At 42.9% G+C, this 21219-nt stretch overlaps 1 protein-coding gene across 5 annotated transcripts in view; it reads left to right on the top strand.

The window, feature by feature from the left end:
* Positions 1-21219, top strand: part of cfap74 (cilia and flagella associated protein 74) — a 46030-nt gene that overhangs the window by 16090 nt on the left and 8721 nt on the right. For all 5 annotated transcript variants that reach the window (XM_046365540.1, XM_046365541.1, XM_046365539.1 and 2 more), the window contains exons 20-28: positions 78-200; positions 775-896; positions 9484-9612; positions 14628-14715; positions 18750-18923; positions 19350-19483; positions 19590-19866; positions 20099-20260; positions 20566-20726. In XM_046365540.1, coding sequence (XP_046221496.1) covers positions 78-200; positions 775-896; positions 9484-9612; positions 14628-14715; positions 18750-18923; positions 19350-19483; positions 19590-19866; positions 20099-20260; positions 20566-20726 — 1370 coding nt within the window. The remainder of the gene's footprint in view (positions 1-77; positions 201-774; positions 897-9483; positions 9613-14627; positions 14716-18749; positions 18924-19349; positions 19484-19589; positions 19867-20098; positions 20261-20565; positions 20727-21219) is intronic.

The raw sequence follows: 21219 nt of genomic DNA, 5'->3' as shown, positions 1-21219 counted from the left end.
AATGAATACCGCTGATCCTGCCTTTGATGATGTGACTTGTTGTGACATGTTCCCTCAAGACTTCCTCCCATGCCTAGGTCAGAGAGGGGGAGGTGGGCCCGTTTGAAAGTGTCAAGTTGGAGATTGTATTCACACCCACCGTACCAGGGGAGTCTAAGTTGGACTTCCACATCAAGTTCTCCGACCCAACCTGTGAACCAGTAAGATTTTACTCATGATGTCATCATCATTACCTGAGTGAACTAAAACTACAGCAAAAGTCTATTCAGCCAAAGCCAATAGCCAGGCGTTAACTTATGTATGACAAAAACAGCTTTCCTCTCATGAGAATGTGTGATAGGAGCGATGTAGTCAATAAAATTATATTTACTCAATATTTACAATATACTATATAATTAAGCAATGAGGCCAGAGAGAGTGTGGTATATGGCCAATATACCACGGCTAAGGGCTGTTATGCGAAACGCGGAGTGCTCAGACACAGCCCTTGCCGTGGTATGTTGTCCATATATCACCAACCCCAGAGGCGCCTTATTTCTATTATAAACTGGAAGCCAACGTAATTAGAGCTGTAAAAATATAAGTTTTGTCATACCCATGGTATAATGTCTGATATATCACGACTTTCAGCCAATCAGGCCCATTCAGGGCTCGAACCACCCAGTTTATAATAATATATAATGTGTGAAGGCTAATGAGATTAATGTCCTTCTGGCATATCCCGGAATCATCCAAGCACTAGTTTTGATTGACAGGGACCTTGTCTATTCACAGATATCCATTGGGGTCCGAGGGACGGCTGTGTGCGTGCCTGTGTGGGTGGCCCAGCCAAGCATTGTCCTGAAGATCTGCATGTTCGATCGCCTCTATCAAGACAGTATCGTGGTCCAAAGCAGGTGAGTCCGTCAATTGGGTAGAGACGGTAATTAATTTACGTGATGTACAGTAGACCTTGGCCTGGGCAGGAGTCTGATCTAGTGGTAGTGCTGCCAACTGGGTTACAAATCCCACCTCTACCCTTCCTGTCACGCTCTGACCATAGAGAGCCTTTTTTACTCTCTATTTTGGTTTGGTCGGGGTGTTCCTATCTAGGTTGTCTAGTTCTATGTTGGCCTGGTATGGTCCCCAATCAGAGGCAGTTGTTTATTGTTGTTTTATTGTTTCCCCATTGTGCTTTGTGGGATCGTGTCTATGTATAGTTGCCTGCGAGCACTATATTAGCTTCACGTTTCACTTTGCGCTTTATGGTCTTCTGTGTGTTTCACTTCTAATAAAAGATGATGGAACCATACCACACTGCACTTTGGTCCGACCATCATTACAACAACGTTCGTGACACTTCCTCTCTGTGTCCCTCCATGCCTGTCTCCCTCCATACCTATATCCCCCACTAGAAGACAACACATTCTTAAAAAACAAATGCAGTGTAATAGCACTTTTCTTGCTGTTTATACTTGACACGTTTATATAACTTGTTTCTAGCTGCTGTTGCATATTCTGAGTGCTAGTCTAACACCGTCCCATTTAGCATGTGCTAAATTCTGTTTTTACAGAAAAATTGCTCAAGAAAATACCTTGCAATCACATGGACAGCTTACTCAAGCTTTTCTGAGATATAACTCAGCAAATGAGGACAATTTTGAATATACCGTTCATAATATTTAATAACATGACCAAAAGCAGGGAAATGTATTAGACTTCACTTACACCCACCAAACCCTGGGACTACTGTATCGAATGGGGTCCAAGGACCCCGGATAAGGCGCCATTTAAGATCTCAATCCCCTCTTCTTTAGGTGGGATTGAGCAATAGCAAATCCTTTTTGATTATGAATGTTAGACATTATGCCGAGGAGTTAAGAAAGTGCTGCAGGCCATAACGTTTACAGGCATGTCACTCCACACGTACGTCTTTTTGTCACACGTCACAGTGCGAGAAGGGATTTGTGGCAGCTGCCATCTGGAAGCTGGAGCACACAAATGCATGTGACAATGACTGCGACAGTGACGCCGAGAACGGCAGCTTTTTAACCCCCCCCCCCCCCAAAAGTCCCCAAAAATAGACATCAACTAGCATCATACAATGTTATGTTTGCTCTTTTACCAATGGTATAAAATAATATACTGTGTTGTACATAGAACTGCTTTATAGTTATGGTTGTATAAAGCAGTTGACATATTTGGGGGAAACAGTGAGAGCAGCACCAACCAGCATCACACAAAATGTCAACTTGGCTTTTGAGTCAATGATTTATCCACTTTTAGCATATTTATATTACGTGACAGCAAGTTTCATCGCCTACACCCAGTCAAATCGAAGCCAAACATTTAAAACCATTTCCACTGACACCTGCTGGGGAGTCAAAGAAGATGACAAAGCAGACGACAATCTGCTTTTCCTAAAACCACCTCCTGCCCTCTTTCTTCCCTCACTTATTTATAACAATACCTCCTGTATGCACAACCGTCCTCCTCTCACCCCGAGGAATGAGGCTGAGTTGATTCATGTCTTCTGTTTCTGACGCCGCTCCTCTTCCTACAGAAACAATAGTTGTTCTCTCCGTTGCCTCGCTTTTGAATGGAAGATTCCTAAAAATAGAGCATAAAGGAACGGGTGCCTAGGCATTTCTCCAGTAGTCTCCTGAGTTGGTTGATTTGGGGTTTATCTTTTGACGTTGCCAGAAGAGGGGAGACATCGCTGTGGTGTTGGTGGTGGTGGGGTAATTACTCAGACTCCCTCTGAGGTGTTGAGTATCCCATCAGGCCTTGGGCCACGTGGGTTTTTACCAAGCGTGCCATCTGGACGTGCAGGGGATGGAAAGTGGCACCGCTACAGTATAGCCATGGGCACCTTGACTAGTGACGTATGTTAGTAGAGGCCTTAGCCTTAACAAGTCATGAATGTTAAGAATTATTATTGTTATGGGCTAGCCTTGTCCCAGGCTATATGTTTGGCATGACGAGGAGTGGCATAATGGCACAACTAGACTTGATACCCAGTCTATCCATGAGCAACTCTAGCACTAAACCACCGTTTCTAAACCCAGAGGCGGAACATTGCAAGACTTCCAGAAACACTTGCGAAACAGACAAAGCAGACCAGGCCACGGTTTGGGGTTTGAGGAGCCAATGAGAGAAGGGAAAAATTCTTCCTTAGTTGTTAATTTTATCAAAATCTAAAGGCACGACATAGATTCGAGCCAATGTCTTGAGTAGTTGAAAATGCAATTACTCCAACCTTGTGAAAATGACAAACTGAGATGTTGTCATTTTTGTCAAAAACTACTCTATATCAAAGGTGTGGTTTAATTTGGTGGCCTGCACATGGACAATTTGACGCAAGATGACATTTAGATCAATAACTTGTTCTGCAAATGTGCTTAGCTAGCCAACGCCTACAGGTGTGATCAGGGATTTCTATTGGAGAAGCAGTTTTAGCCCATCTTCTAACTGTACTGTCTTTGACTAAACCTTCCCCCATCAAGGGCACTAAGCATGCAATGGGTGTGAGCGCACTAGTCAGTCAGATGACTAGTTAGATGACCAGATGACAGTGTAAGGAAGTCTATCAGCTCCACAGCTATAAGCCTCCTGGATATATGGGGCTTAGGATTTTAACTAGTATAACTGAAAGCATTAAACCTCCACCAGCCATAGGCCTTATCACTAAACCCTATCTGGTCAAGCGTATTAGAATATAATACCCGTGTAATACCCTTTTGATAATCATTAGATCACGCTCTTATCCAGTGATGAACGATGGGTGTCAGTTCAAAACCATAACCGGTGGAAAGCATTGGCACTGCAGGAGAACATGAAATATGACTCATAGAATGAACGTTAGAGAGCTGCAATGTTAGTTCTATGGAGAGTCTTTCGTCATGATTAGAGAACATACAGTAAGTAACCAGTCATATTTTTACCCAGAGTCATAATACTGAACAAAAATATAAGCGCAACATGTAACGTGTTGCTCCCATGTTTCATGAGCTGAAATCAAATATCCCAGAATTCTTCCATATGCACAAAAGCATATTTCTCACAAATTGTGCTCAAATTTGTTTAAATCCTTGTTAGTGAAAATGTTTCCTTTTGCCAGGATAATCCATCTACCTGACAGGTGTGGCATATCAAGAAGTTGATTAAACAGCATGGTCATTACACAGGTGCACCTTGTGCTAGGGATGATAAAAGGCCACTCTAAAATGTGCAGTTTTGGAACATCTGTGGCATTGTGTGACAAATTTACATTTACATTTAAGTCATTTAGCAGACGCTCTTATCCAGAGCGACTTACAAATTGGTGCATTCACCTTATGACATCCAGTGGGACAGTCACTTAACAATAGTGCATCTAAAACTTAGGGGGGGGATTTTGAGGGAGCTTGCAATTGGCATACTGACTGCAGGAATGTTCACCAGAACTGTTGCCAGAGAATTGAATGTTCATTTCTCTAACATAAGCCGCCTTCAACATTGTTCTAGATAATTTGGCAGTACGTCCAACCGGCCTCACACGTGTATCCACGCCAGCCCAGGACCTCCACATCTGGCTCCTTAACCTGCAGGATCATCTTTAGACCAGCCACCCGGACAACTGATGAAGTTGAGGAAAATTTCTGTCTGTAATAAAGTCCTTTTGTTGCCTGGCTCCCCAGTGGGTGCCCTCCCAGATCCACACATGGCTGCACCCCTGCCCAGTCATGTGAAATACATAATTTAGGCCCTAATCTATGTATTTCAATTGACTGATTTCCTTATACGAACTGTAACGCAGTTAAATCATTGAAGTTGTTGCATGTTGCGTTTATATTTTTGTTCAGTATACAGTGCATTCGGAAAGTATTCAGACCCCTTCACTTCACATTTTGTTACATTACAGCCTTATTCTAAAATTGATTGTTTTTTTCCCCCCTCATCAATCTACACATAATGACAAATCAAAACAGGTTTTTAGACAGTGAAAAATCATATTTACATAAGTATTCAGACCCTTTACTCTCTCAGACCCTGTACTTTGTTGAAGCACCTTTGGCAGCGATTACAACCTCGAGTCTTCTTGGATATGAAACTACGAGCTTGGCACACCTGTATTTGGGGAGCTTCTCCCATTCTTCGCTGAAGATCCTCTTAAGCTCTGTCAAGTTGGATGGTGAGGGTCAATGCACAGCTATTTTCAGGTCAATTCAGAGATGTTCGATCGGGTTCAAGTCCGGGCTCTTGCTGGGCACTCAAGGATATTCAGAGACTTGTGCCAAAGCCACTCCTGCAAGGTCCTGAGCGCTCTGGAGCAGGTTTCCATCAAGATCTCTCTGTACTTTGCTCCGTTCATCTTTCCCTCGATCCTGACTAGTCTCCCAGTCCCTGTCGCTGAAAAACATCCCCGCTGCATGATGCTGCCGCTACCATGCTTCACCGTAGGGATGGTATTGGCCAGGTGATGAGCTTTACCTGGTTAGTTCCAGATGTGACGTTTGGCTTCCAGAGAATCTTGTTTCTCAAGGTCTGAGAGTCCTTTAGGTGCCTTTTGGAAAAGTCAAAATGGGCTGTCATGTGCCTTTTTACTGAGGAGTGGCTTTCATCTGGCCATTCCACCATAAAGGCCTGATTGGTGGAGTGCTGCAGAAATGGTTGTCCTTCTGGAAGGTTCTCCCATCTCCACAGAGGAACTCTAGAGCTCTGTCAGAGTGACCATTGGGTTCTTGGGTCACCTCCCTGACCAAGGCCCTTCTCCCTCGATTGCTTAGTTTGTCTGGGCGGCCAGCTCTAGTCAGTGTCTTGGTGGTTCCAAACTTCTTCCATTTAAGAATGATGGAGGCCACTGTGTTCTCGGGGACCTTTAATACTGCAGAAATTCTTTGGTACCTTTCCCCAGATCTGTGCCTCGACACAATCCTGGCTCGGAGCTCTACGGACAATTCCTTCAACCTCATGGCTTGGTTTTTGCTGTGACTGTCAACTGTGGGATCTTATATAGACAGATGTGTGCCTTTCCAAATCATGTCCAATCAATTTAATATATCACAGGTGGACTCCAATAAAGTTGTAGAAACATCTCAAGGATGGTCAATGGAAACAGGATGCACCAGCGCTCAATTTTGAGTCTCATAGCAAAGTGTCTGAATACTTTTTTTTTTGTTGCCAAATTTGCCCCAAAAAATCTAAAAACCTGTTTTCGCTTTGTCATTACGGGGTATTGTGTGTCGATTGATGAGGAAAACAATTAAGTTAATAAATTATAATAAACAAAATGTAGAAAAAGTGAAGGAGTCACTTTCCGGATGCACTGTACATGCAGTGCCTTCAGAAAGTATTAATTACACATTTTGTTGTGTTAGAGCCTGAATTCAAAAAAAAAATTCTCTCATCCATCTACACACTGTCACGCCTTGGTCTTAGTATTTTGTGTTTTCTTTATTTATTTGGTCAGGCCAGGGTGTGACATGGGTTATTGTGGTGTGTTTTTTGTCTTGGGGTTTTGTGGGGTGTCTTAATTAGTCTATGGCTGCCTGAGGCGGTTCTCAATCAGAGTCAGGTGATTATCATTGTCTCTGATTGGGAGCCATATTTAGGCAGCCATATTCTGTGAGTGTTTTCGTGGGTGATTGTTCCTGTCTCTGTGTAGTTGTTCACCAGATAGGCTGTAATAGGTTTCGCATTTCGTTTGTTGTTTTTGTTATTAAGTTATTTCATGTATCGTCTATTCTTTATTAAAGAACATGAGTAACCACCACGCTTCATTTTGGTCCGCTTCTCCTTCAACTGACGAACGCCGTTACACACACAATACCCCATAATAATAATCTACACACAAAGTCGTTCTGCCCCTGAACAGGCAGTTAACCCACTGTTCCTAGGCAGTCATTGAAAATAAGAATTTGTTCTTAACTGACTTGCCTAGTAAAATAAAGGTAAAATAAATTTAATTATTTAAAAAAATATCCCATAAAGTGATTTTAGAAATTGTTGCAAATGTATTACAACAATTTCAGAAATATCTAATTTACATAAGTACTCACACCTCTGAGTCAATACTTTGTAGAAGCACCTTTGGCAGTGATTACAGCTGTGATTCTTTCTGGGTAAGTCTCTAAGAGCTTTGCATACCTGGATTGTACAATATTTGCACATTATTCTTTTTTAATTCTTCAAGCTCTGTCAAGTCGGTTGTTGATCATTGCTAGACAGCCATTTTCAAGTCTTGCCATAGATTTTCAAGCCGATTTCAGTCAAAATTGTAACTAGGCCACTCAGGAACATTCAGTGTCGTGTTGTTAAGCAACTTCAGTGTATATTTGGCCTTGTGTTGTAGGTTGTTGTCCTGCTGTAAAGTTAATTTGTCTCCCAGTGTCTGTTTGAAAGCAGACTGAACCAGGTTTTCCTTTAGGATTTTTCCTTTGCTTAGCTCTATTCTGTTTATTTTTATCCTAAAAAAAACTCCTTAGTCCATGCCGATGTCAAGCATACCAATAACATGATGCAGCCACCACCATGCTTCAAATATTAGAGTGGTACTCAGTTATGTGTTGTTTTGGATTTACCCCAAACATAACACTTTGTATTCAGGACATCTTTGCCACATTTTCTTGCAGTTCTACTTTAATGCCTTTTTGCAAACAGGATGCATGTTTTGGAATATTTTTTATTCTGTACAGGCTTCCTTCTTTTCACTCTGTCATTTAGGTTAGTATTGTAGAGTAACTACAATGTTGTTGATCCATCCTCAGTTTTCTCCTATTACAGCCATTAAACTCTGTAACTGTTTTAAAGTCACCATTGGCCTCATGGTGAAATCCATGAGCGGTTTCCTTCCTCTCCGGCAACTGAGTTAGAAATGACACCTGTATCTTTGTAGTGACTGGATGTATTAATACACCACCCAAAGTGTAATTAATAACTTAACCATGCACAATGGCATATTCGATGTCTGCTGTTTTTGTTCCACCAATAGGTGCCCTTCTTTGCAAGGCATTGGAAAACCTCCCTGGTCTTTGTGGTTAAATCTGTGTTTGAAATTCACTGCTCGACTGAGGGAGCTTACAGATTGATAATTGTATGTGTGGGGTACAGAGATGAGGTAGTCATACAAATCATGTTAGACACTATTATTGCACACAGAGTGAGTCCATGCAACTTATTATGTGACTTGTTAAGCACATGTATACTCCTGAACTTATTTAGGCATGCCATACCAAAGGGGTTGAATACTTATTGACTCAAGACATTTTAGCTTTTTTTTTTTAAGCTTTTTAATTCATTTGTAAAACAATTCAAAAAACATAATTTCACTTTAACATTATGGGGTATTTTATGTAGGCCACTGAACAAAACATCTAAATGTAATACATTTTAAATTCAGGCTGTAACGCAACAAAAAAGGAAAAGGAAAAGGTCAATGGGTGTGAATACTTTCTGAAGGCACTGTAGAGATCTCTTCATATGTCTCTGCTTTTACCCGCAAATGATGAGTTCACTAGACTGCCCTATCCAATTCATATTCATATCCAACAAATGGCCTTAATTGATTATATGTCTCTGAATTCCTGGGACAGCAGTTTAAAGGTTGTTGTTTTGCTCAGGTAAAGACGGCCACTCCGACACCCCCGAGTGTCCTTGCCTCCGGGAGAAGAGCCATCTGTTTGACCCCCTATTCAAAGTGGATCACTTCATTTAGGCGTCGGGAAAAGGAATGAGCGCACCCATTCGGCACCTCTATTGAATCCATTTCTTTGGGGGTTCAACACTTCCACCATTCAGTGGTCTCACTTCTGTATACTGGATGTGATGGAAAAAACTGACTGCACAGCGCTTCCACCGAGCGTGAGTCATTAAGTGTAGCTGTTGAGGGGAGCTCGTGTGTGTGTGTGTGTGTGTGTGTGTGTGTGTGTGTGTGTGTGTGTGTGTGTGTGTGTGTGTGTGTGTGTGTGTGTGTGTGTGTGTGTGTGTGTGTGTGTGTGTGTGTGTGTGTGTGTGTGTGTGTGTGTGTAGAATTCCCTGGGTAGTGATCCATTTATATCACCACAGCTACAGAGGGAGGATTCTCACCACCGACACAACCATCTGTTGGATCCCCCTGAAATTGGGTCACCTAAATTATCGGCTGGGAGACGAGGACATGAGTACATTGCAGCAGTACCTACCAGACAATTTGTGTTCATGTCCCTCACACACTCATGATCCCCTCCGACTTCCTCGTCAAATATCTACATTGTAACAAGGGGACATCCTGGGAGTCTGTGTAAAGTACACTCACCTTTAAATTTGCTTCATGAGTGTCCTCTTAATTTAGTGTCGAAGCATGTAAAATCTATACAACAAATCACAAACTGATGGATGCCATCTTGAGCAGTAGCTTGGTGAAACCTGTTGTGTAATAGACATAACACCGCCCTAACTTATTAAATAGGCTCTCCGTTGAGTTAGCAGCCCTAACTAACTAGTACAGGGCCTAACCAAACAGCGCTGTTGTCTGTTGTATTGCAGAGCGAGCACAGCTCTTCGGCTGACATTCAAGGTGTGTCCGGAGCTGAGGAACCACATGGAGATCCTGCCTAAGACCGGCTACATCCAGGCCAGGTCCAGCTTCAACGCGAAGCTTAAGTTCCTGCCCAGGTAACCACACAGATACTAACACCAGAATCATAGTACACACAGTAGCAAAATCTAGCAAAATGCTTTGCAACGAAAAACAGAAACAAGAATTTCTTACTGGACAACTTCAGGTCGTCCCTCCCTGTTTGTCTGTTTTCTTCCGTTTGGTGCCTAGTTAATACAATGATAATGGATTGGATTGTCATACAGCATGCTGAAAGTGTGTTATACTGTATGTGAAGGGTTTATATATGTATGTTCAGAATGCTTTACCGTACTCTAAAATCATGGTGTGAATATTTCAGACCAGATTCAATTTAGCCTGCCTTATCTTTGTTTTACTGTTTCTCTTATTCTGAAACTGAAGGCAGTTTACCTGGTAATTTTAATTGGTGGACCGGTTTCTTTAAGTAATGGAATTGAACTTCAGTTTAATGGAAACACTAATGACCAAAAAATCTTGTCACTGCCAGCAGTTACAATTATGAAACATGTCCTCCATCATCTTCACCAATTAAACAGCGCACTGCAAAGTGCAAATCGCTCCCAACACAGAAATGGAGTGCCGTGAAGGCTTCTGATAATGTTTTTTAATGACTTTGAAGGACATGGTAATTTCTGGAAGGATGGGTGGGCTATTTTTAGGACGGTGAGGCTGAGTTGAGCTGCAGTTTGAGCACCAGGGGAACAGGGAAGACGACCTTCAGTACATGGATGAGAGGAGTAGAGAACGCTGCGGAGAGGGGGCGAGAGTTCCCGTTCACGCCTACCTTGTTTTTTTGGCATATTCATAGCTAAGAAGATTTCAGGTCTACTGATGGCAGTGGAAGATGAGGGAGGTTTTACATGACAAAAGTTAATGGCATATCGGATGCCTCGACTCCGGGGGGCTGGAGGGGAAGTGGGAAATGACAATAATCTGCCTTAGTGAATCAGAGAGAGGTTTAAAACCAGGATTAAGGGGAGAGAGCATTACTGCTGCCATGCTGTGGCGGGAGCCATGCCCCTCCTCTCCTTCTGTCTCTCAACATCTCTCTCTTTTTCTCTCTGATCACTCACTCTCCCCCCTACTTTCTCTGTTTTTCTCTCTCACTTTCTCTCTCTCTGACCTTATTCCTCCATCCACCCATCCAGCAGTAGAAGACCTGATTGCGTATCCAGTACAGTGCTTAGTTACATAACGGTCAGGGCCGACGCACAAAGCCCCATTCTGAGGTCTCTTGGAGAACACTGTAATCCTTAACATGCTCTAAACTCCTAAAGAGAGCCTCAGCAGACAGGAAATCCAGCCGGGTACAAAAAGTTTGGTAAATATCACATGATCTCTGGTGTTAACAAAAACATACCTTCTCTCAAGCACATACTCTGGCTGTCACGACTAGCACAGCAACGGTCTGCAACTGGTGGGTGGGGGTTGTATGATGCATCAGCTCCAATTTTGATTTGCGGTATTATTTCTAGATTCTATGTGTCTGTGTGTGTGTGTGTTTCTTTTGTCTTAAGCCGTTCGTGACTATGCGACATCCAAACTGGCAGCTCTGGTACTGCTAGAACCGTGGCAGTAGGTTCCATGTGAGAAGATTCCGTAGGTTGGCCTCACCACACACAAAGGCAGGAAGGCAGGCAGGGCTGTTTCATCTTACTGCTAGATAAGTCATTTGTTACGTATTCTTCAGACGGCCGTTTATCTCTGCCTCTTCTCCAATAGATTCTGACTGTGAGTGTACATGTAGTGTACACTGCTGAACCACGGATGGATCACCCTCAGGCTACAGAGTTCGGAATCCTCCACAGTCCTAGAAATGTCTCTTTCTCGCTTTGTCTGTCTCGCTCTCTTTCTTTGTCTCTCTCTATCATCTCTCTTTGTCTTTACAGTACATATCCAGACCAAAATATACATAGCAGTAGATCATCTCTTATAGCAGTTCATTGTGGGGATAAATATCATTTTTTTATAGTAAATCCAGTTTTTTATGTACTCAATATACTACGATCGTTTTTTCCTTTTAGCTAGATAATGAAAATGATCATATTAACAGGAGGGATCTGATCCTACATCAGCACAACTACTGTGATGAGCTTTGTGAATATGGGCCATGGTCAGCGGATTTGATTGAACAGGGACCTGTTCTGGATCATAAATGCTTTAGGTCTAATCTGTGGGAGATGTTGCCCAGCTCGTCCGGTCAACTAGTCAGCTCAGGCTGGTAAAAGGGAGATTACTCTTGATTTACCCAGATTACAATTAACAGAGCTGCTGCCTTCACCAAGCAGTGCATCATGTACTGGTCTACATCACTAACATACATAAATGTTACTGTACATGAGTTACAGGGAAGGAAAAATATATATTTTCAATAATATTTTTTGAGGGGGGATGTCAGTTGTCAAGGGTGTTTTTCCTCCTTTTCCTAAATGTGATGAGAAATTCCCTAATCTTCTTAAATCCATTTTGTAATCCTTGTTCATAATCACTGTTTAATGTGAGTGAAAGCCAAGCAGGAGCCCATTTTGAATAGAGATATATTTTTTTAAACATACTCTGCTGCCTTTTCTCAGGTAGCCTAAAGTTTAAACCACTCTATAGCATGAACGTTGTCCCAAAGTTAGACAGTATTCCGCTGACAGAGACTGATGGATCTCTGACTTTCTCTCTCTCGCTCACTCACACTCTCACTCTCGTGTCAGTCTGCTGAGCCTTCCACTGTCAGGATTATAGGTGGTCCACAGCTTATTGCGTTTTAGACTTTCCAAGTTTTAAGCAGTGACACAAAATGACTCCAACAGGATCTTTCTGCCACTTGTGTTGTGACTCAGGCAGATGCCAATGAAATGTTCGCTGAGATGCCACCTTGGTCTTTGACTGCTTATGTGAGGATAATATAATGAATAATGTCATTGGTTTATACACAAGCATTGCTTTCTAAGCACCACAGGTACAACTATACCTGTGTAGGTCTACAGGTAACTGCCAAAATAAAGGAAACACTTGAGTGAATGAGGGATACAAGGTATATTGAAAGCAGGTGCTTCCACACAGATGTGGTTCCTGAGTTAATTAAGCAATTAACATCCCATCATGCTTGGGGTCATGTTTAAAAATGCCCAGTTGCCCATTATTTTGGCTACCATGGCAAGAAGAAGAGATCTCCGTGACTTTGAAAGAGGGGTCTCAAAGGAGCATAGGGGTTTTAAAGGGTGTGTGTGTCACCAGATCTCAACACAATTGAACACTTATGGGAGATTCTGGAGTGGTGCCTGAGACTGCGTTTTCCACCACCATCAACAGAACACCAAATGATGGATATTCTGGTGGAAGAATGCGTCGCATCCTTCCAGTGGCATTCCAGACACTTGTAGAATTTATGCCAAGGTGCATTGAAACTGTCCTGGTGGCTCGCGGTGGCCCAACGCGCTTTTAAGACACTTTATGTTGGTGTTTCCTTTATTTTAGAAGTTACCTTTTAAGTTCTCTTATAATTCATTATCTTGTTGAAGACTACATGTGCATAGTGTTATTTGGGTAAGATTTGGAGGAGAGAAATGGTGGATAAACTGGTTGCCGAGTGCAGCATGAGGTAAAATTGCGGGATGCCAAAAACTTGAAAATCTCATCCAACCGCACATTTCCCCTCAGCAGCATATGGGTCTGGCGACATCCCGCCAGGCTTTTTCACTCCACCCTGCCAAGCTAGTTCAAGAGTGACTCTCCAGCAGAGATTCTATTAGCAGAGAACACAAGGGCTTCCAAACAACTCCCAATAATAATTCCCCCTTCTGTCATTGAGGGATTGAGATACAATTGAGACATGTTCGCTTCTCTGTTTTGTTGTAAATGTCATACAGTACAGATGAAGGATCTTAATTTGATCACCCTTTTGTTGCAGGAAATGTCTTGCACAGCAGGAAATGCAGAGGTGTAGTGTATTCAAGGTTTAAAAAGTCTTCTAAAGTTTGTAATTTCCACTTTAATATGTCAGACTTAATTTCCCCTAACAAAAAATGTGTTTTAACCCGTAAAAAAAAGTGTACATTTAATTAGAATTCACACAATAATTCATATTTCCTGTTGCTGCAGGATTATTTTCCTGCTGTGAGAAACTGGTAAATTTAAGATCCAACATCTGTACATCCGAGCTGGTTGAAATACAACACTGATTTGCTGTAAGATCGTAATTATGAAACACGCCTTTTCCCTAGGCTCTGACAGATTTGTTGGAAGCATTGGGCGTCACTTCCAGAGCTTTGTATTCATTTGGAAAACCTCTGACATCTGGAAATCCCTCTTAAATTGCTTTAAACCCTCTGACACTGGCAGCATTAGCTCTCATGCCTTCATAGAGCCAGCATTACCAAACAGGGAGAGAGAGGAGTCAGGAGTGGGCTGGGTTTGTGCTGCTCACTGTGGATCCACTGTGGATTGGCATCTGACTGTTGTTTTCATGCTAATCAAGTATTGGCTGCATAGTAGTAGTAGAGAGGTGGCAGTTCTCACGAGAGCAGCTCTCCACCTAGGGTATTGATTGAGCTAGTGCTTTACATAAGCTCCTTGTATGACTGCAAGCCCTCTTTGATGTGTTCTTATGCCGAACATCACCATGGCTACAGCCCACAGTAGTGTGGAGGCGTGCTCTCTTGCCTTCCCTGGTGGTTCTACAGATCTAAACGGGGGATAGTCGTGTTGGTTTACAGTGAAACGCTGAAGGTTTTCCTCCATGGGCTCTCTCTATCCCTCGCACTGAGAATTTTCCCAGTTGTTGAGGGCTGGGACATATTTGCTGATGTAATGTTTGAAGGTAAACTCTGAAATATGACATACACGGTGGGGCGACTTACAGAAGTCAACAACAAAATTCTAATCTAACAAGACTGCTAGCATTGGCTCTTCCCAATAGTAGCAGCCTTGACAGATTGTGATTGTTCATGAGCAGGAAGTTCCCGCGCTGTGCATGATGGTGTCATATTGCTGAGTTAATGTACAGTATAATGATTTCCTGTATTCTTATACCCACTACCCTGTTCTCTCCCCCCCCTAGACGTTCCTTGTTCGAGGATGCAAAAACGTTTTTTGACAGTGAAACAGGAGTGCTGGAAGTCCCCTTGACAGTGCAAGTGGCTGATCAGGTTTGTTGCACTGTTAAGATCTAAACTTACAGGCAAGAATTCAATTGTGTTATTTCAAAGTGCACTAAAAGTAAACAATCTGTATCAGTCAACTAACACTGATACTATCAGTTGAAAATGTCCACAAAGGGGACACAGCTAGGGATGCAGAAGGAAGCAATTTGGGAGATGAGTTTTGCTGAAATACTGCACAAACAGCCTTCGAGAGATACCATTGTGGAAAGTGTCAATATGTGATGATTGAATTCTGGACGCAGTCTACAGTATGAAGTATCATACAATACAACAGCCCCTCTCAATCACATTTACATTTAAGTCATTTAGCAGACGCTCTTATCCAGAGCGACTTACAAATTGGTGCATTCACCTTATGACATCCAGTGGAACAGCCACTTTACAATAGTGCATCTAAATCTTTTAAGGGGGGGGGGTGAGAAGGATTACTTTATCCTATCCTAGGTATTCCTTAAAGAGGTGGGGTTTCAGGTGTCTCCGGAAGGTGGTGATTGACTCCGCTGTCCTGGCGTCGTGAGGGAGTTTGTTCCACCATTGGGGGGCCAGAGCAGCGAACAGTTTTGACTGGGCTGAGCGGGAACTGTACTTCCTCAGTGGTAGGGAGGCGAGCAGGCCAGAGGTGGATGAACGCAGTGCCCTTGTTTGGGTGTAGGGAAGCGTTGAGTACTTATTCATAAGTAGCAAACCTTCTGCAGGTCCCCATGAAGGGCAGAAGCACTGAAGGTTGTAAATTAACCCATTTTAATGGTAGCAAGCTAAAAATGATCCACCACCCCAAGGCCTGCACTGTTCCATGAGTGCTAATGAGCCAAGCATAAAGGTTATTCCACGTTGTTTTACTGAAAAGGTCTCCATAATATCATTTGGATTATTTGTTTTTCGTGTTGTTTCCACTCCATTTGAGCTCTTTTAAATAGATTCAAAATAGATTAAAAAGATTTTATCTCACAGAATGATATTATTTCTATTCAGCTTTCAGTTGTGAAACTGTTACATTCAGGGTGTTTGGCACGTAAACTGCTGATCAGGTAAATACAACTGGAAATCATAAAGGGATTATCTTCCAGTTTTAGGCACTGATTCATGATGCTCCAGGGATTATTCTGGATATCCCACCACCTATTGATTTATGTCAAAAGTTTTTTATCAATGTATAGTTATCCAAGTGAAGTATTAAGTAAGTACATCAGGGATTGTTAAATTCCTTTTGACGTGCAAACACACACACACACACACACAGACACACACAGACACACACACACAGACTCACACACACGCACAGACACACACACACATAGACTCACACACAGGCTCACACACACACACACACACAGACTCAACAGCAGACTCAAATCCAACACACAAAACAGGCTCCAACCCAACACTCGTGCCGCATTTGTGCTGTGTTACCCAGTCATCAAATCCCCCAAACTGGCCAGCAGTCACACTCCTTCAGCAAAATCATCACCTTACCCTCCCTGTCCCCCCATGCCCCTTCGCCCACCTCCTAAACCCACACCCCTATACTTGGGAGGAGCGTAGAGGATTTGGAGGCAGTATGTTTTCACGGAGCCAAAAGCAGGCCAGCAGGATGTTCCTGCAGAGACCCAAAGCTGTGCCCCCATTCTTGAACCCTTAACCCTAGCTCCCTTCCAGGCCTCCCTCTCTGGCCACCAGGCCCTCTCTGTCCGGTGCTGAAAGTGTGAACGGGTAAACAAGGAAAGCTGCCGCACCCAGATACGGCTGAGGAGGACATTAATACATAGGTAGGAACGCTGCTCTCAGGACATCAAATTGTATTTGTCACATGCGCCGAATACAACAGGTGTAGTAGACCAATAAAATGCTTATTTACAAGTCCTTAACCAACAATGCAGTTAAGAAACATAAGTAAAAAATAGATAAGTAAAAATATAAATAATAATAATTAAAGAGCAGCAGTAAAATAACAGTTCCGAGGCTACATACAGGGGGTATCTGTACAGAGTTAATGTGCGGGGGCACCGGTTAGTCGAGGTAATTGAGATAATGTGTACATGTATGTAGAGTTAAAGTGACTATGCATAGATAATAAACAGAGATTAGCAGCAGTATAAAAGGGGACGGGGGGATGACGACAATGAAAATAGTTTGGGTAGCCCTTTGATTAGTTGTTCAGGAATCTTATGGCTTGGGAGTAGAAGCTGTTATTAAGAAGCCTTTTGGACCTAGACTTGGCGTTCCAGTACCTCTTGTCGTGCGGTAGCAGAGAGAACAGTCTATGACTAGGGTGGCCAGAGTCTGACAATTTTTAGGGCCTTCCTCTGACACCGCCTGGTATAGAGGTCCTGGATGGCAGGAAGCTTGGCCCCAGTGATGTACTGGGCCGTACGCACTACCATCTGTAGTGCCTTGCGGTTGGAGGCCGAGCAGTTTCCATACCAGGCGGTGATTCAACCATTCAGGATGCTCTCGATGGTGCAGCTGTACTTTTTGAGGATCTGAGGGCCCATGCCAAATCTTTTCAGTCTCCTGAGGGGGAGGAATAGGCTTTGTCGTGCCCTCTTCACAACTGTCTTGGTGTGTTTGGACCACGATAGTTTGTTGGTAATGTGGACACCAAGGAACTTGAAGCTCTCAACCTGCTCCACTACAGCCCCGTCGACAAGAATGGGGGCATGCTCGGTCCTTCTTTTCCTGTAGTCCACACTCATCTCCTTTTTCTTGACAACAGATTGTTCCACCTGGGTCAAAAAAACAAAATAATTCTCCATTACTATTACTTTAGGTGCACTTGATTTAGCTTTCCCCGTGGGCTTTGTGGGCAGGGCTTTCACTTTTTGGACTATTTTGTTGTTTTAATCGTGCCAGGCTAGCTAAATCAAGTTGGGATTGAAACATATACAGTACTTGTCAAAAGTTTGGACACACCTACTCATTCCTGGGTTTTTCTTTATTTTTACTAGTTTCTACATTGTAGAATAATAAATCACTGACATTGTCACCAGCAAAGCACCACCTGCTCTGTTTCTCATAAAGAAACGGTGGTTGGAACCAAAAATCTCAAATTTGGACTCATCAGACCAAAGGATAGATTTCCACTGGTCTAATGTCTATTACTCGTGTTTCTTTTTATTGGTGTCCTTTAGTAGTGGTTTCTTTGCAGCAATTTGACCGTGAGGGACTGATTCACTCAGTCTCCTCTGAACAGTTGATGTTGAGATGTGTCTGTTGAACTCTGAAGCATTTATTTGGGCTGCAATTTCTGAGGCTGGTAACTCTTTTGAACTTGTTCTCTGCAGCAGAGGTAACTCTGGGTCTTCCTTTCCTGTGACGGTCCTCATGAGAACCAGTTTCATCATAGCACTTGATGGTTTTTGCGACTGCACTTGAAGAAACTTTCAAAGTTCTTGACATTTTCTGGATTGAGTGACCTTCATGTCTTAAAGTAATGATGGGCTGTCATTTCTCTTTGCTTATTTGAACTGTTCTTGCCATAATATGGACTTGTTCTTTTACCAAATAGGACTGGCCATCTTCTGTATACCACCCCTACCCTGTCACAACACAACTGATTGGCTCAAACGCATTAAGAAGGAAAGACATTCCACAAATTAACTTAACAATGCACACGTGTTCATTTAAATGCATTCCAGGTGACTACCTCATGAAGCTGGTTGAGAAAATGCCAAAAGTGTGCAAAGGGTGGCTACTTTGAATAATGCGTGTTATTTCATAGTTTTGATGTCGTCACTATTATTCTACAATGTAAAAAAAACTTGAATGAGTAGGAGTCAACTTTTGACTGGTATTGTACATATATACCCATATAATTCTATTTCTAGGTCCCATGACTGCTTAAATTAGTAAGCATCGTAAAGAACCTCTAGATAGAAGTTGAAGTTCCAAATATGAGTAATGCACAATTTTTGCGTACATCAAGAGTTTTTTTTGCAAATAAAAGAAGACATTGACCGCATAGGATATTACAAAACAGAACAGAAATAAGGCAGAAATACTCTCTTTCACTGGGCTTTCAGGTCCGGCCTGTTCCATTCACGGTCCATGCAGTCATCACCTCCTCTGACCTGTGCTTTGACCGGACAGAGGTGGACTTTGGCCACTGCTCCATCTACGAATCAGTGAAGACCAGCGTGCACCTCACAAACCTAACCCTCCTGCCCCAGGACTTTGGCTTTCTGAGCATACCTCAGGTACGGCCTCCATCTGCCTGACGGACTGCATCCCTATGGCCTTTGACCTAATTTCCTGCTGTTTGCATCTCTATAATCCACTATTCCACCTTGGCTAAATGAAGTCGTCATCATAAAACATCAGTAGGAAACACTTCTGTTTATTAATTTGGACTGCTTTTACTCTGATATGCCAATTTGGCCTATGCTATACTCTCCAGGAGGAGATATCTGACAATTGAATTAGAATGAATTATATCTCTATGTATTTGACTCTGTTTCTGCTGTTATATCTGTGGTTTTAGACCTTCATGATCTCACCTAAACCTGTCCTGAATAGCTAATCCGGCCCTATGGAGATTTTCTGCTTTCAGTCAGAACTAAGGACAAAACCGTGTTTGAATCGCCTGAGCACTGAGCAGTTGAGCAGTGTTTTTCTCCTCCTAGTTTGTGCAGGTCCAGCCCAACGACGGCTTCGGCACTCTCCTCCCAATGGAAACCTTGGAGGTGGATTTGATCTTTAGCGCCAAGAAGGCAGGAGAGTACAGCTTTCAGCTTAACTGCAAATCTGGAATTAACAGGTATCAAGGTTTTGTTCCTTCCTACACCTTGTCCTGTCACAAAATAGAGTGCTATCAAGTATATTTCACTGCATTACTTTTGTGTTTTCCCCAATGGTTGCTATAGAGACTTCCCCCTGTCATGTCGTGCAGTCGGGGTGCACCCTCCGCTAGAGCTGTCTCACTCTCTGGTCCAGTTCGGAGCCACGGCGGTTGGTGACTGTTCCACAGCCGTGCTGCACGTGGTCAACGCACACACCAGCCTCAACGAGTTCACACACCCCGTGCCCCGCATTGGCCGGGACCCTGTTGCCCCGTTGGGCCCCCGGCTGTTCGCCTTCACTCCCCCCGAAAACTCAGAGATTAGCCTCACCCCCAGGACAGGCAAGGTCTTACCTGGACAGGTACTCTACCAACAAGCAGTGTGCTTCCACTTTACTTGAACAATTTGTGATGAGGCCTAGCATATTATGTAGTTTCTCTATTTTACCATTCCAGTGTATACTCTGTTCTGATGACTGCATTGTTTATTTATGTTACCTTTTATTTAACCATTTAGAACACGTTTTATTTTGCAATAACAACCTGACTGGTCACGTCATTAGGTCATTGACTGGTTTGTTACTGTGTTCCCAGAGGTGCCTGGTGCAGGTGACATTCAGGCCCAGGTTGTGTGACCAGGCCATAAGGGAAGAAGCGGTGCGGCTGCTGTGTCGCTCCGAAGAGCTGCGCCTCCACGAGCTAGAGAGGGTTTCCAAGGCTGAGGGGAACAGGAAGGGAGGAGAGCAGGAGGGGCTGGTAAGCTTCAGCTTCAGTTCATCCTCCTAATAAAAGTTGAATGTGTCTGCATGGTCAGTATTGTCTGCATAGCACAAAGACTGGAAGTCATTGCGCTAATGCTAGTTAGCAATTGCGCTAACGTTAGATAGCAACTTCCTTAAAACTGCACACAAAGACATAAAAATGGTAAAAAATCAAAAATCCCAAACCATCTTTTTAATGTTGTCTTGCTGCCATACAATGTGTTTGACTTTGACCATGTGTGTGTGTGTACGTATGTGCACATTATTGTTCATGTGTACTGTATGTGTGTGCTAACTCAGTGTAGAAGGGAGGCCCCTACGGCCCCCCAGAAAGGCAAGAAGCCACCCCCCGCCCGGCCCCAGGCGAAGCAGACCCTGAAGGAGAAGATCAGCAAAGTGTCCATCAGCCCCAAAACAGACAGCCCCTTCAGAGCCCCCAACCCAGCCGACATACAGTCAGGGTACGGCTCATCTATACCACCACAACTATCACTTAGATACCATGCATACATACATTTTATACAATGGCATCATTGTTGAATACTTTTTTCTGATTGGCTTGAAGGGCATTATAGAGCCCTTCATTATTATTTTCCATAGAACGCATAGCCCCTCGTTGATTATCCCTTACATATTTCAGTGACAAATCAAAAATGTACCGTAAATGTTTACTTAATTCTGAGGTAAACTTCCTCCTAAAAGCTTTTTTATGTTAAAACGTAAGTAACTTAGGCAGAGGTCAATTGCAAGCTGACATCATTACATTTAACCATCTGCTTCAGACCTTGCACTGTGTTTAGTGCGTTTACTTTTTAGCGTTTAGTGAATAATGTATTTTGTCTTCTCTATGAAATAATGACTGTTAAAGGCATTGGGCGGAATCCTAAACTACGCACATTCGAAGACAACTTATTTTTGCACAAATTATGCATTTATGTCAATGGGATTTGTCAG

This window comes from Oncorhynchus gorbuscha, linkage group LG10 (genome assembly GCF_021184085.1).
Source record: "Oncorhynchus gorbuscha isolate QuinsamMale2020 ecotype Even-year linkage group LG10, OgorEven_v1.0, whole genome shotgun sequence".
Lineage (NCBI taxonomy): Eukaryota > Metazoa > Chordata > Actinopteri > Salmoniformes > Salmonidae > Oncorhynchus > Oncorhynchus gorbuscha.
The sequence above is the reverse complement of the archived record's forward strand: the minus strand, read 5'-3'. Positions and strand labels throughout refer to the sequence as shown.